Below are 16,502 nucleotides of genomic sequence, written 5' to 3' on the forward strand. Positions count from 1 at the left end.
TCTCAACCAGCACAACAAAAAAAAAATTCTTAAGACAATCACCTACTGCACATTTTTGATTATGGATTGACCAACTTTATCCATAAATTTTCTTCAGAGTCTTCAAAAGAGGAAGCTCTGATGGGTCCACATCGAGAGATATCGAGTCAATGCTGGAAAAAATGTAATTCGTTTTATTAACATCATGTAGGACACAAACATTCACTCATATTACACTTAATCTTTTATTCCCCTGACTGAAGGTTTATGTATTGTGTATCTAAAAGATTATTTTGCTGCTGAATTATCTAATCATTTGTTGTTCTTCTCCATAATAAAGTAGTGTGTTCTTAGGTAATTGTACACATTTATGAGTTATCATTAGTTCTGCACATTTAAAGACATTACAATAAATGAAGAGAAAATCTATACAGTTTTACTGCATCACTAATTTGATACAATTGCACATGTCTTACAGTAGTCACATTTCAACTAAAGACACAAATTTTCTAAACATTTTGTATTATGTACTAAAATTGTGTAATTTTATAGTATTTTTCCTAATTGCAGACATTTTCTGTAAATTACTGAGAGGTGTCGGCAGATTTAAGGATCAGAGTTTAGCTTGGGCTCGTTTCTGTTGGTCTCTGAGCTCCTGCAGAGCAATGGAGGACAAGTGAACCTCATCAGGGCCATCAGCTATGCGTAGAGTCCGTGCATAAGCATACCTGCAATAACATAAAAAATAAATAAACATATCATAAATATGATATATTATATTTATATAACACACATATAAATAAAAATGCTTTTAATATGACAAATGTATTATGTTGTTATGAGTATTATGGGTAAAATAAGATCTGTGCTTTGCGATGTAAACTACATACCTACATTACTTACCAGAATCATATCTTTAATAATGTCGATAACAAATTATTTTCTTATATATGTGTGAGTAATTTCTGTTGTAGTTCTGTTTCTTTACAACTTGTTTCATCAAGTTGTGTTTACAACAGAGCTCATTACTAAAACGTATTGCTGCTGTCAGATATATAACAATGTCTTTCAGTTGCACAGTTAAAAACTCACACACATTTACCTAACATAAAATAACTTTGCAATACATACCCAGGAAGTAACAATATAACAATACATTTCTTACATTTCTGCAAGTGGGAAGTCATCAGACACTCCTGCTCCCCCGTAAACCTGAATGGCACAGTCCACCACCTTACATGCCATCCTTCCAGCTGCCACTTTTATCATAGCAATCTGAAGAGGTAAAGAATTAAGAGGGTGAAGATATTAAACATCGGTAGGAAACATATGTCAATGTGTGTGTGTTTGTGTTGGTTGTGGATACATCCTTTATTTATAAGATTTCTAATGAAAAACAGCATTGGAACCTTATAGGCACCCGCATCTCCATAGGAACATATAGTAAAAGATAATGGCATAAACATACAGTAAAATGATTCCATCTGACACGCTCTCAGAGGTAAAAGTACAAAAGCTGTCATTGGGGAAGTAAACTTTCAAAAAGCATATTTATATAATTTTTTAGGTACTAATAAATACTTCTAAAGATCCACTATTGTTTAAATATAACTTTTGTATGTTGTTTGGACATTACATGTTAGCACTGCTTGTACACAACCACCCTTCAATTTTTAAATCCCTAAAAATCATAAAACATTGTCTGCCCATGTGTTGATTTCAGAATGTGTGCAATGTGACATCATATTCACGGTCTGACCCTTCTCATGACTTATGACGTAATTCCTGCACTAACAAAGTGCACCGAGTCCACACAGCTCCTGACATCTCTGCCACTAAAGACAATTGGCCGGTTTCAGTAAGGAGGTTCAACCAACTCGGAGTTTAAACTTGATCTCTGAGTTGACTTAGAGATTAAAAACTCAGAGTTTTCTGTTTCAGAATAGCTGATCTGAGTTAGGTCAATTAACTTTGAGTAGACCAACTCAGAGTTAAGCGCGAATGTTGCAACTATAAAAAGGCAATAGCTATGTTTTCATCCAAAAATGCTAGTTTAATTTATGTGCAAAACTGGAATATCGTATAAAAGATGGGCAAATAAAGACGGGTCTTTTCATCTAACGAATCAAATAGAACAAAATCGTTACTTCTTGATTAACTGGCGCCAAATATCAACAGTAAAAACAGAATTTACCACGGTAGAAGAAGCTGCGTAAATCTTATATCATTTAATTAATGACTTTCACCTCAGAAGACGCTGACACACGATGAACGCGTGGTGGAGTTTAAAGCTACAGGAGGCGGAGAAGAGACGCTCTTGACACGCTTCAGGCCCTCTGGAGGTAATTAATAATATAATAACACTAATACTGAAACAATTAAGGCATTTAGAATGACTAAAACAACGTTTTAGATGTTTTACAATGTGCGCAACCTGCTAGTTTGTCCATTTACACACATTTTCACCATCACATGATCTCTTATACTGTAACAAATCTTTTTTAATACACATTCTGGAATTTGTTTGGCAAAAGTGTTTCCATCGTAGTTTAAGCGCATCTTTTTTATTGATTAAAAGTTTATTCAACTGAGTTATGTGCATATGTTTTTTTTTGCCTATTTTCGAAAGTTATGTCCATACTAGTGTTTCCATCAACCGATTTTTTATGCGCATATCCAAAATGAGCATAAAAATAGTTGGGCAGAAACAAAAGGCTAGGCAACAAATTCCGCTTTATCTTAAAAAAATTATTCCTTACATTCTTTACATTTACTTAGGTCTTTCTGGACACTCAAAGGGCTTTACACATTGGGGGGATTCTACTCATCCACCACCAGTGTGCAGCATCCACCTGGATGACGCGACGACAGCCATATTGTGCGAGACTGCAAACCACACACCACCTGGTTGGTGGTGAGGAGACTGAGGCCCCGTTTACACTAATGCGTTTTAGTTTGAAAACGCATAAGTTTTGCTACGGTTACGCCAACCGTCCACACTACGCCGGAGTTCTCGAGCGCCGAAAACGGAGCGTTTCGAAAACGCTGGAGAGGCCGTTTTCATTTTGAAACGCTGCTGCTCCGTCTCAGTGTGGATGATGGAAAACGGAGACATCTGAAAACGGAGGCGGGGCTGCAGACGTTCGCCTCTCTGATTGGGGCTTTTCCTGAATATTAAGTAGCCTAACACACAGTTCAGTCCTGAATCTTCTCCGTGTAAGTTCAGACTTCGCAAGTTTGATCAAGGCTGCAGTCTCTTCTTCTCAGTTTGATATGGAAAAGCAGACTATACCGAGGACACGGGTAAATCTTCAAAGGGAACAGTGTACTTTATAACTTCATTCACATCACCCTGGCTTCGTTGTTTCACTTTCTCAACAATAAAATGTAAACATGATTTAAGGAACTGCCTATTTTCATTTTAATATTAGCAACTTAGACAGCAGACATGTTGAGGCGTCGTGCTGCATATATGAGCGTCATCTTCACTGTCTGGATATTTATAACAAAACGGAGCCGATAACAACTGCCTCCTTTCAATTTCAGTGAAAATACGAAACATCCCCTCTCTTTTGCTGAGTATCAGTTTTAAGAATCGATAATGGCCATTTTAAAAGTATAACATACAATAAGTTTATACATTATAGGAAATAAAGGCAAGCGATCAGTCAATATACAGAATGTACGTGGTTACATTAATCATTAACTTATCTTTGCGCTCAGCCAAAACACGTTACCTGAGAACAAGTAATAGATTCCAATGCCCAAAGTCAGGGAATATGTCGTTAGATAAAGACAACAAGATGAATGAAATATCCCGTTTAATAAATATAGTGAGATTAGATCCAGCGGGAGATGCTTGATGAGAAGTCCGACTAGCAGAGCTCTCATCTGGGTACATGGGCTGCAGCGCTTGCCCGAGAGCGTCTGTGTGGTCACGTGATGTGCGTTTTCAGCGTTTTGGTGTGGACGGAGAGCAGTTCAGAAACGCTGGGTAAAACGCGAGTGTGGACGCGGATCGTTTTCATTCTAAAACGCCGTTTTAAAACTAAAACGTACTAGTGTAAACGGGGCCTGAGTGATAAAGCCAATTATGATATGGGGATGCTTAGAAGGCCATGATAGACAGAGGCCAGTGGGCAAAGTTGGCCAGGATGTCGGGGTTAAACCACTACTTTTTTCCCCGAAGGACATTTTGGCATTTATAACAAGCACAGAGAGTCAGGACCTTGGTTTAATGTCTCATTTGAAAGAAAGCACTCACTAAGCAGTATAAAGTCCCCATCAATACTGGGGTGTTAGGACCCACACAGTCCGCAGGTTGAGAGCCCCCTCCTGGTTTCACTAACACCACTTTCAGCATTAACCTGGCTTTCCCATGTTGTCTCCCATCCTGGTAGGGTAGGTTACTATAGCAGTCGTCAATAAAATGAGAGTAAAACAATGCATGGTTGAGGCTATTCTGTGTTATTATTGTAAATTTTTTTTTTTGCTTTAACAGTTTATTCCACACAGCCTTATATCTAGGCATCCCACAGTAATCACACATCTTCATGTAGTAATGCAATCCCATTCTTCACAATTTCAGTGAAGGAGGGGGGTTCAAGTTTATTTTTTTTAAATGGGCCAAGAAAAGTTTCTTCAGACATCATAACAAAACAACTGAGTCAACTCCTTTTTGGAAGCGAGGCAATAGATTTTATACACTACACTTTCATTTTTGAACCTAGAAATGTGTTTTCATTCATTTGGAACTGTTACACACTGCATGGAAGATAATTTTCAAAAGGGGCTCTTTTAGTTTTAAACTGTAAATTTCAGTTAAAAATTTGTCCAAAGCAAATAAAAAAAAATATATTGAGAACGCATTTGGAATACATTCGAGAGCATTCATTACCAAAATGACTGCGAAAAATAAAACTGTTGCTGACTGGGCTGTATCAGCACAGAATGGAACAGTTAAACAAACATTTATATATTTCAGTTTCACTGCCTTTCAGTTTAAAGGTGTAGTGAACATCTGTGGTTCACCATCTGCATTCACCATATTAAACATATGTGACATTAGCAGAGAAGACTATTAATTAAAAGATCCATGTTTTTGTTACAAAAAAAGATTTGATACTTAATTGAATATACATATATAAATATATAAAAATATACATATATATATATATATATATATATATATATATATATATATATATATATATATATATATATATATATATATATATATATATATATATTTTTTTTTTTTTTTTTTTTTGCCCAGTGTTTTTTATTCTGCTGTTTTTTTCCGAAATGATGTTTAACAGAGCAAGGGCATTTTCACAGTAAATCTGATAATATTTTTTTCTTCTGGAGAAAGTGGTATTTGTTTTATTTTGGCAAGAAGAAAAGTAGTTTTATTTTTTTTAAAAAAACCATTTTAAGATACAAAATTATTAGCCCCTTTAAGCAAAATTTTTTCTCGATAGTCTACAAAACAAACCATCATTATACAATAACTTGCCTAATAACCCAAACTTGCCTAGTTAACCTAATTAACCTAGTTAAGCCTTTAAATGTCACTTTAAGCTGTATAGAAGTGTCTTGAAAAATATCTAGTCAAATATTATTTAGTCATCATGGCAAAGATTAAATAAATCAGTTATTAGAAATGAGTTATTAAAACTATTATGTTTAGAAATGACTAATGGCTAATAATTTAGGGGGGCTAATAATTCTGACTTCAACTATATATTAATTTATGTCTCACTTTTAGTCTTGTTTGTTGGTATGACAAACTAATGCTGTCTGAGAATTGCAAGCATCTGGCTGCCCTATTCAAGTTTTAAAGGTCTGACAAGCAAACAGGAGCTATAAAATTTAAAGACTTAAAAATCAACAACAACATGTTTAATTCCAACCTATAGCACACTGGCAACCAATTTCGAGACACTAACATTGGAGTAATGTGTGCTCGCTAACAAACCCTACAGTTAAAATCTGTCAGTGGCATATTGAACCATTTAAAGCCATGACATGAAAGATTGGGATAGACCAATATATAGTTACAGTACAGTAGTCAAAGCGTGTTAAAGACAAGGCATGTAAAACTCTTTCAAGATCTGTTTAAAAGATATAAAGAATTTAACCTATGAAGTTAAAGAAAAAAAATAAACTTAACTATAGTGAATTTGTATGTTAGTCAATTTTAAGAGTGGAATGAAAAATAACTCCCAAATGATTTACTGAGATTAAAGGACCACATATAAAATTGGATTTTGTGTTTTTCCCACAGAGTGTCCAAAGATAATAGCTTCCATCTTTCCCTCTTCAAAATGCAAATAATAATAATAATAATAATAATAATAAATCATCAGGAGCTCACATCCACCAAGCATACGAGCAGTGTTTATAAAATATTTTTGTTTTTGTTGATTCTAAGTGACAATGAGTGTTCAATTCTAAGATAAATTATGTAAGGGTATATCCTGTGTGTGTGAGTTTCGAGATCAATATGTCAGTGTTGATTTCTGCTCTTTCATCATCTTATGGATTGTCAATTAATAAACTAGACAATAATGACTGTATATTAACAGTGTAAGAGAACAGTGATGAGTTTGACCACTTTAAACTTAAATCACAGAATATCAAACCATTTTAAAGCAAAATATTGAGACTGCCAATATGTTACCTGTTTCCTTGCAGCCTTGTTGCCCTTTGTGTCAAGTGTGTGAGCAGCATGTAGTGTTAAAAGACGCGTCTGTGCAATTGTGATTCGACACTCGGCTATCCAATGAGCAACCACCTCCTAGAGCCAGAAACAAACTTCATTAATAAAGCGTGACACAAAATGACACAATGACACAAAACCAAATCAACACTACATGATTAATGTGAAGTATGAGTAAAAATAGCACCAGCTGCACTACAACTTTCATCCACAGGATGTCAGCAAAAAGCTATGAGGTTAGGGCAGTCAGTGGGCAATACAAAATATTACTCTGGCAAGTTTTGTTGCATTAAGGAGAACATGCTCTATATAAAACAATAATTAAACAGTCATTCAACTGTTCCTATAGTCTATTATAATCTCCTAATAAACATACAATGTTTTATCCACAACCCAACATCAGAATACCCTTGTGAAAATAATTAAGCATCATTAAAAAGGAGCTCTTGTTGCAGAAATAGTACACTCCCAGTGATTATACTTAGTTAATTGAATTTAATGTTTTGTATAATTAACTGTAATTAAATGTAAACTGCATGACACAACAATGATGATGATTAAGTCTTTCAATGAGACTGAAAAAAGAGAGAAACTTAAAGGGGAGGAAGGATTTAAATGCATAAGGGCAAATAAATTAAGTAGGATAAAAAAAAAATGTCAGTGGAAACTAATATGTGGTGGGACACCAAACAAATGGATCACAAAAAAACAGGAAAGAGCAGGGCATTTTCAAAAAAATCTAAATAAGCAGCATGTTTTATATATTTACACAATTCTTTCTATTGTTTTTGAAATGAAGTTATTGAGTACTGCAACATAAATGGCAAGCTAAAATATATCTTAAGCTGAGTAACTGTAATATATAGATTCAAGAATCTAAATGAATGATTATTATTTGTCACATGCACAGTTAAACAGAACATATTTAAAAAGCAGTGAAATTTAAATTATAAACTACATTCAAAAACATCACATACGTACATGTTGGTACAGTCTTTTTCCAAAGGTTTGTCTTTGGGCTGATCGATGGCAGAGCAGCTCCAGTGCACATTCTGCCAGCCCTACTGCCCTCATGCAGTGGTGAAGTCTACCAGGCCCCAGCCGTTTCTGAGCTATCTCAAAACCCCGCCCCTCACCTTCAAACAGCCAATCAAAGAAGAAACAATACTGTAAATCAAATATACAGTTGCAATCAGAATTATTAAACCCCCTTTGATTTCTTTTTTAAATACTTCCCAAATGATGTTTAACAGAGCAAGGACATATTCCCAGTATGTCTGATAATATTTTTTCTTCTGGAGAAAGTCTTATGCGTTTTATTTTGGCTAAAATAAAAGCAGTTTAAAATAAAAATAAAAACGTTTTAAGGTAAAAATTATCAGCCCCTTTAAGGTATATTTTTTTCGATAGTCTACAGAGCAAAGCATCATTATACAATAACATGCCTAATTACCCTAACCAGCCTTTAAATGTCACTTTAAGCTGTATAGAAGTGTCTGTATCTAGTAAAACATTATTTACTGTCATCATGGCAAAGATAAAAAAAATCTGTTATTAGAAATGACTTATTAAAACAAATATGTTTAGAAATGTGTTGAAAAAATTCTCTCTCCGTAAAACAGAAATTTGGGGAAAAATAAACAGCGGGGCTAATAATTCAGGGGGTTTAATAACTCTGATTGCAACTGTACATAGATAGCTTTGTCTTACTTTTCTTTTTTTAGTATTTTCTAGTATTCCTAAAAGATTTGTTTAATTTCTGTAAGTGTTTGGAAGATACTGTATCGAATGCATGCACATACATTTGATGGAAATCCAGAACTAAACACACATTCTCATGAATGTATCTCACCAAGGATAATGTTGGAAGCAGGAACTCTCACATTGTCGAAGTGGATCTCAAAATGGCCACCATGGATCGCATCTACAGAGATAAACATCATTTCACTGTATAGTAGGAAAATTCTCAGAAGGCCCTACACACGGTATCTTTGATCTGTGTCACTGCAGAGTGCTTACTGGAAAGATGTAGTGAACAGACAAAACAATGCTGGAGAAAATCAAACAGAGGATTATGAGAGGGTGAGCCTTGTGATGCAAATGTAGATGGAGAAATAGGCTGGTAAGGCCCGTTTTCACTAAGTGGAACAGTATGGGTCACCTTAGACTTGTCTCTCCACTGCTAAAGGGTACCAATGGTACCCTTTTGGTGGACGTGATGTTCGACAGTAATGTGCAGTTGACATCATTCTCGCTTGAAGTTCACAAATCGTATGAGAAGCACTTCTTACTGAACAAATGCTCTATAAACATAGACAGCGACATATATAATTATATATATATATATATATATATATATATATATATATATATATATATATATATATATATATATATATACATATATAAATAATTGTTTATTGCAAACCTTTCTATGAACACGATTTATTATAGCTGCAGATCAATGATAATGTTAAAGTGTCTACTATTATACCTGTCATTAAATTTATATAAAACCTACAATCTTTAAAATGTTACCAATTACAAATAAAAATACCCAAAACCTTTTGGCCTTCATAAATTATACAAAACATATACAGTCAGTACAAACATCTCATCTTTATTTTTCACCAGCACATGTAACTTTAACATCTTGTAAAAATGTAATTCCATCATTCCGAGTTCATATTAGTCCAAAAGACAATGATAATAATTAAAGGGTCACAAAACACCAAAACACATCTTTTGAGCTGTTGACAGTCATATATGTGTCCCACACTGTTAAAAACAATATTAGGACACATACATCTCACTTAAAAGTAAAAATTGGTTGTTTTTGCGTTAATTCGAGCAAATTCGTACTTCCGGTGTGAAACGAATTTTTGAAGCTGCGTCAAGGCCATGAGATCATAGCGTGTATTCCAGCGTGTAGACTGGGTGACTGTACCTGGATGTACTGTATTACGTCTCCGAGTGTGCTGCATTAATGCATGAGTTAGACTTGGTTCAAACCAATCAGCGCGCTCTATTGCGCAACTTCATTAATATTCATTAATGTTACAGAGTAGACGGCGTCACGGCAGAGACGACATATTGTGTTGGCAAAACAAGCGTGCAATGTTGCTTTCCTAATTTGCTGAAGTGAAGTTTTGTTTTTATTTTCTCTCTGTGAGAGCGCAGCTGGAATCACGCGTGGATTACAGTGTATGTGACGCAACGCGCGACAACAAAAACTTGCTCGTCTAAAGGAACATTGTTTACCCGATATCTTTTCTCTTCTGCAAATGGAGATCCGGATTCGCTTCTCTACTCCTCTTAATAAAGACGCGGTTCTAGTTGCTGGTGATTGTCCTGTCTCTACAGATTTGGTAAGTGAGCGACCAGTGCTTTGTTTATTCAGTTGGTTCGTATCTAACTAACTATTGCACCGAGTGTAAACATGTTAGCACCACAACCAAACTATTACCTTTGTGTAGGATTTTAACCACATTTTGTGACCGGAATAACACACGCGGCTTACCTGCTGAGTGCATCTAAGTTACAGAGAAATGCAGAGTTTATTTTTTTCTCTTATTCACCATACGGTATCAAACATTGCATGAAAAATACAAGCTTAGAGCAGTTCCTCGAATCAAATATCTCATTTGTCACGAGGGGCCCGAATGAATTCCCTGAATAAAAGTGCCAAACTGCAGTTAAAGTCCACCATTTAATAATTTGGCAAATAATTTGATTAAAGATGCCCATGTAAACACAGTCACTTTCTCCCCTGTGTGTGTTTGTGTGTGTGTGTGTTTTGACTCTGAAACTCAGCGCGTGGTCAAATAGACACTCCCACACCATACCTCTTTTGCTCCTCCGACACTCCCCCCTAAACAGAGCTGGACACGCCCACTTTTCTGGCTTTTTCCAAAGTAGAGATGCCAGTTTGTTCATCTTTTAGGTTGCTGAAAGTATCATTTGCTCCTTTGTTTTTTAGGGTTCCTCTTTTGTGTTTTCGTGCTTCACTCTTGCGTTTGTCCATTTCAAAAGGAACAGATGTCAGAAGCACTTTAATAATCATGCGATTATTTTTATGATGAACTCAAGAAGTTTGTAATATCAAATATAGATGCGCACGCAAGCTCTCTGGAGAAAGTGAAACCACTCGTGCTTTTTGACGGCCTTGTAAACAAGAAGAGGACATAGGGCAGATTCAGCTCTTCTTCTTGGCTTTGTGGCTGTTCATCAAGACGACAACAAGGTTTGTTTGTATATTTGTATATGTATTTATTATAATGGTGTTATGTCTCGGACACGACATAAAATCGTACCAACCCGTACAATACCGAACCACTCGGTGGAAACAGGCCATAAACCACACAGATGATAAGAAACCGCCAACAGTGAACTTGAGGTGAGGATCCGATAAATTTGATGTGGCATGACAAATGTTTACTCAGAACTCACCGTCCTGTCCAAAAACAGTAAGTGGCCGTATCTTCTTTACTCCTGGTGTGCTCATAGGGACCAGAATCATGGTGTGCACCCCATGCCTGAAAACATTTGCACATTTACACACATATTCACCATTAATAACACACGAGTAACACTTTACAATGACCAAGGTACACATAACAACTATAAACATAACAACAGGGCCAAGAGCAATTGCCGCTGCCGCCATCACCTTAGTAGTACTTGTGGTAGAAAGTAGAATGCCGCGAGTTTGACAAAAACTTTAAAAACGTGTATTTTACTATATATATTTACAGTTAAAGTCAGAATTATTAGCCCCCCTGAATTTTTAGCCCCCGTTTATAATTTTCTCCAATTTCTGTTTAATGGAGAGAAGATTTTTCCAACACATTTCTAAACATGACAAAGATTTAATTACTCATCTCTAATAACTGATTTTTTTTTAATGTTTGCCATGATGACAGTAAATAATGTTTTAATAGATATTTTTCAAGACACTTTTATACAGCTTAAAGTAACATTTAAAGGCTTAACTAGGTTAATTAGGCTAACTAAGCAGGTAGGGTAATTAGGCAAGTTATTGTATAATGATGGTTTGTTCTGTAGACTATCGAAAAAAATATAGCTTAAAGGGGCTAATAATTTTGACCTTAAAATGATGTTAAAAAAAATTAAAAAGCCAAAATAAAACAAATAAGACTTTCTCTAGAAGAAAAAAATATTATCAGACATACTGTGAAAATTTCCTTGCTTTGTTAAACATGATTTGGGAAAAAGAAAGCAAAATTCAAAGGGGGGCTAATAGTATAATAAATGTACAATACATCACGTCTCCAAAATTAACTGCCCTCATTTTCATAAATCACTTGATAACTCGATATATTGATCTTGACAGACCTACGTTAGACCAACTACTGTCATCAGAAAATGTGTAGTTGCTGCATTTAATGCCTGTTTCATTTAGGGTTCTTTAAGAGGGTAGTGGTGGGAGCAACTGCTAGAGCCTCTGTTTGTACTGAAAAAGTTCTGTTGGTGACATTACTAATATCTGTCTTTGGTATCTGTGTGTTTTATCAAGTTTGAAAACAAATACATGGCCCGATACCGATGCCAGTATCGGTGCATCCCAAGTTAAAACTGTTTATTTTGCAAATATCTGCCTCATTTTGGCTTATTTTGGACAAGTGGTAAATGCTCACTTTATTTGAAGAAGGGTTGAGGAGGAGGGAGTGTGGATTGGTGGTTTGAGTTGTGTTTGGTGTTTGCCCTTCCTATTTTGAACTTGAATCCAATATTGCTTTTATAGCTTATTGCTCTGAAATGTCATATTACGTAAACAAATATGGGATAAAGTGGATCTAAAGGTGCTGAAGGCACCACCTGTCTGTCTGCTCTATGTGTCCTCTCCTTTGAGCTTTTGCAGAATGACACTTAATGTGAAAATGGTATTTGGAATTTGAAAAAGTACATTAGAACAAGACATTGATGAAAGTCGATTGGAGTGACAGCAACAGGTCAAGCATCAATGCCTAGACTTAATAGAAATAAAAGCAACTTATGAATAAAAGGCCTACATGTATTTTGTCCCAAAGTAAACATTGCTAATAATTTGCATTTGATTTAGCCATTAAACAAGTACGACCACGTTGCTGGCTGATGATTGTCAACACAATCATTCACATGTCTCAGTTGTTTGTAGTTTGTGCAGTAACCCAATCTGCTAGCCAAGGCAGGACTGAAGTAAACCCTACAAAGTGAGAACGTCTCTAACTGATTACCTGGTAGCTGTTTCTTGAGATGAGCAGTCACAAGAACTAACTCTAGAGGTAATTTGCAACGTTGCATTTTGATGAGTTATTATATTAAAAACTGTGTTCTACTCAGAAAATGTTCCCTTCATGCTGGTAATTGTATTGGTGATCTTATAGTCCAGGTTAAAGTGTCCATTAAGTTTTGACCAGTTATTTCAAAAACTGTCTTGCTGGTCATGCCAGTGTAAAGAAGTATGACAGAATTCTATGTAATGATGTTTTCAGTTTTGCTAAAACTTGCCACACATGTCAGCTCACTGGTAAAACTGTCCACTCTGCGTCTAATTCCAGCTGTGTGTCAACAATTCAAGAGTCTCATCACTGACTGTGTCAGCCCACATCCTCTTCCTAGCTTTAAAGCTGGAAGTGAGTATTTGCTTATGGTAATGTGCCTGGTTACTCATTGTCTGACCACTTTTCCATTGCTTTCCATTAATATGAAATCTATCATAAATCACAGTTCATTTAAAATTTTCGCCTAAAATTAACCATTCCAGATAGAGAACTAAATTCATAGTTCAGGGATTAAACTCTTATAATCACCAACTGTTTCATTAAGACGCAGAAGTACTGGCCATACTACTGGCCATACCACCATCCTTCAATCTGCACCATACGCTCAATCTGCCCAGTTGGTGGAATGAACTCCCTAACTGCATCAGAACAGCAGAGTCACTCGCCATTTTCAAGAAACGACTAAAAACTCAACTATTTAGTCTCCACTTCACTTCCTAATCTGCAATTGCCTATTTGAATATCACACTAACTGTACAAAAAAAAAAAAAAAAAAAAAAAAAAAAAAAAAAAAAAAAAATTACTAACACATTCTAAGACTTTACAGACCTGAAACTTGCCTTTAGTACTTATTCATTGTTGCTCTTAGTGGTGTAAATTGCTTCCTTGTCCTCATTTGTAAGTCGCTTTGGATAAAAGCGTCTGCTAAATGACTAAATGTAAATGTAAATGTCCTTCTTTCCAGCGCCACCTGTAGAGATCTGCTAGGAGTTTTTACTTATTTAAAGCAACTATTTTTCATCTTGACCAAGCAGAAATAACAATAGCATTCTTGCTCTAAAGCAGAAGTAGGTTAGCAGAGCTTGTCTGCCAAAATGAAGCTTATGTACAGTTGAAACCGGAAGTTTACATACACTCTATAAAAAGGCACATAACCCTTTAAAAAAGTCAGATGTTAATGTGACTAAACCCTTTCTCTTTTAGGTAAGTTAGGATTATCAAACTTGTTTCTGTTATGCTTAATAGCAGAATAATAAGAGATATATTTTTTGAGAAATTGTTATAACTTTTCTTGAAAGTCAAAAGTTTACATACAATAAAATGATTATGCCACAGAAAAAGGTCAGATGATGGTGTCAAGGTTTAGGAAGTTTACGATTGGCTAATTGACAGCATTTGAGTTAATTGGAGGCGCAACTGTAGAATAGTATTTAAGGATAACCTCAAACACACTGCTTCCTTTTGTGACAACATGGGAAAATCACCAAGCCATTATCAACAAAAAAGCCAGATTACAATTTGCTAAATTACACTGGGAAAAGGAATAATGACATATCTTGTGGTCTGATGGAACTAAGATTGAACTGTTTGGCCATAATGACCAGTGTTACATTTGGAGAACAATGGGAAAAGCTTACAAGCTTAGGAACACCATCCTAACTGTGAAGTATTGGGGCGGCAGCATCATGTAGTGGGGCTGTTTTGCTTCAGGAGGGACTGGTCCACTTCACAGCATAGATGGCATCATGAAGAAAGAACATTATGTAGACATACTGAACCAACATCTCAAGAAATCAGCCAGGAAACTAAAACTTGGCCACAAATGGGTCTTCCAAACAGACCATGACCCTAAGCATACTGCCAAATTAGTTAAAATGTGGTTTAAGGACAATATAGGAAATGTTTTGGAATGGCCATCACAAAGCCCTGATCTCAATTCTATAGAAAAGTTGTGAGCAGAGTTGAAAAACGAGCAAGACAGCCAACAAATCTGACTCAGTTACATCAATTTTGTCCGGAGGAATGGGCCAAACTATTTGAGATGGTTGTGGAAGGATACCCAAAACATTTGACCAAAGTATTACAGTTTAAAAGCAAAGCTAAAAAATACAAAGGAAGTGTATGTAAACTTTTGACTGTCTAAAAATTAAAAAAAAATTTTTCTCATTATTCTGGCATTTAGCAAATGTAAATCATTCAGGTAATCCTAACGAACCTAAAATAGTAAACATTTAGTAAGATTTACCATTAGACATTTTTTAAAAAATGTTTATGTTCCTTTTTTAGAGTGTATGTAAATGTCTGGTTTCAACTGTATATTTCATACACAAGCCAAAAAAAATATGATTATTCTGACAGTTGTCATGACTAAACTTTACTTCAATTTGGTAAGTGTGTGATCAATGTTCGTCATCAGCAGTACTCTTCCAGTTTTTAAATAAATACCTTAGTCAAAATGATTTACTTTAAATTATAGTTTAAAGTATAACAAACTATACCGTTGTGTAGAAATTTTATAGTGTGTATGATTTTTGCTGCAATTTGTGACAGCATAGTCTATAAACACACTCAGCTTTTTGACACTATTCTCTGCAACTACGGAGAATTGCAGGGGTTGTTGTTTTTTTCCATTTGGCGTGCGGTATCAAATTCCATTAAAACTGCATTCTTTCAGCAGTTCCTCGCATTCAATAATCAGTTTGTCATGGGGGCATGCATGAAATAATCCTAAATGAAAACGATAGAGCTAAACCGCAGTTGAATTCGACAAATTAAAAATGAAACATCCTAAATTACATGAAACTCCAGAGGAAATGTGGATAGCGTGGTGACAATGACATCAATCGTTCTGTGTGCTATAACATGTAAAATGTGATCATGAAAGGAACATTAAAAAGGAACTCATGTGAATACCTTAATCATACTATTGTCTTTTTCAGATTAAGGCAAATAATTTGATTACTGATGTCCATGTAAACGTTGTCACTGTCTATCTCCCCTTCGTCTGCGTTTGTGTTGTCACTGTGAAAATTGGCATGTGAATGTAATGGAACTCCCCTTTTCATGCAAACTCTTCCCTCATTTAACACTCCATGGTTTCCGTTACATTCATTCTTTGAACAGAACTCTTTTTCTGTAACCGTAGTAGTGCTATGCGTTATTTGTTTAACCCTTTAAGGTGACGTGCTGACAGACTGACTGACAGATGCGGGAGGCCAGCAAACACACTGTACCTTTAAGTTAAGATGAACATAGTTTCCATTATTATACTTTATTTATAGATAAAGGTCTGTGGTTCTGCATACAATGACTTTAACTTGCTGGAGTTTATTGCAATTTCATTTTACTTCAGGAGACATTAATGCCGCTCTGTAGGTCTATTGGAGAAATTCATAAATATTCCTAGCAAATCTAATAAATGTCAGAGACATACTTGTTACATAAACGCACTAAATCGCACTTCAGAAGTGTTTATTTGAGAGCTCACAAGAAGATCTGTGCTTGAGCAGCGTATATTT

The 16,502-nt window shown here is 35.4% G+C and overlaps 1 protein-coding gene across 1 annotated transcript in view; it reads right to left on the reverse strand.

Moving 5' to 3' along the window:
- Window positions 1-210: 210 nt before the first annotated feature.
- acad11 (acyl-CoA dehydrogenase family, member 11) overlaps window positions 211-16,502 on the reverse strand; it is a 108,288-nt gene continuing 91,996 nt past the window's right edge. Inside the window, 6 exon segments of the mRNA NM_200178.1 lie at window positions 211-707; window positions 1,145-1,254; window positions 6,662-6,778; window positions 7,682-7,836; window positions 8,553-8,624; window positions 11,150-11,235. Coding sequence (NP_956472.1) covers window positions 593-707; window positions 1,145-1,254; window positions 6,662-6,778; window positions 7,682-7,836; window positions 8,553-8,624; window positions 11,150-11,235 — 655 coding nt within the window. The 3' untranslated portion in view covers window positions 211-592.

This window comes from Danio rerio, chromosome 24, assembly GCF_052040795.2.
Source record: "Danio rerio strain M-AB ecotype USA chromosome 24, GRCz13ab, whole genome shotgun sequence".
In the NCBI taxonomy this organism is placed as follows: Eukaryota; Metazoa; Chordata; class Actinopteri; order Cypriniformes; family Danionidae; genus Danio; species Danio rerio.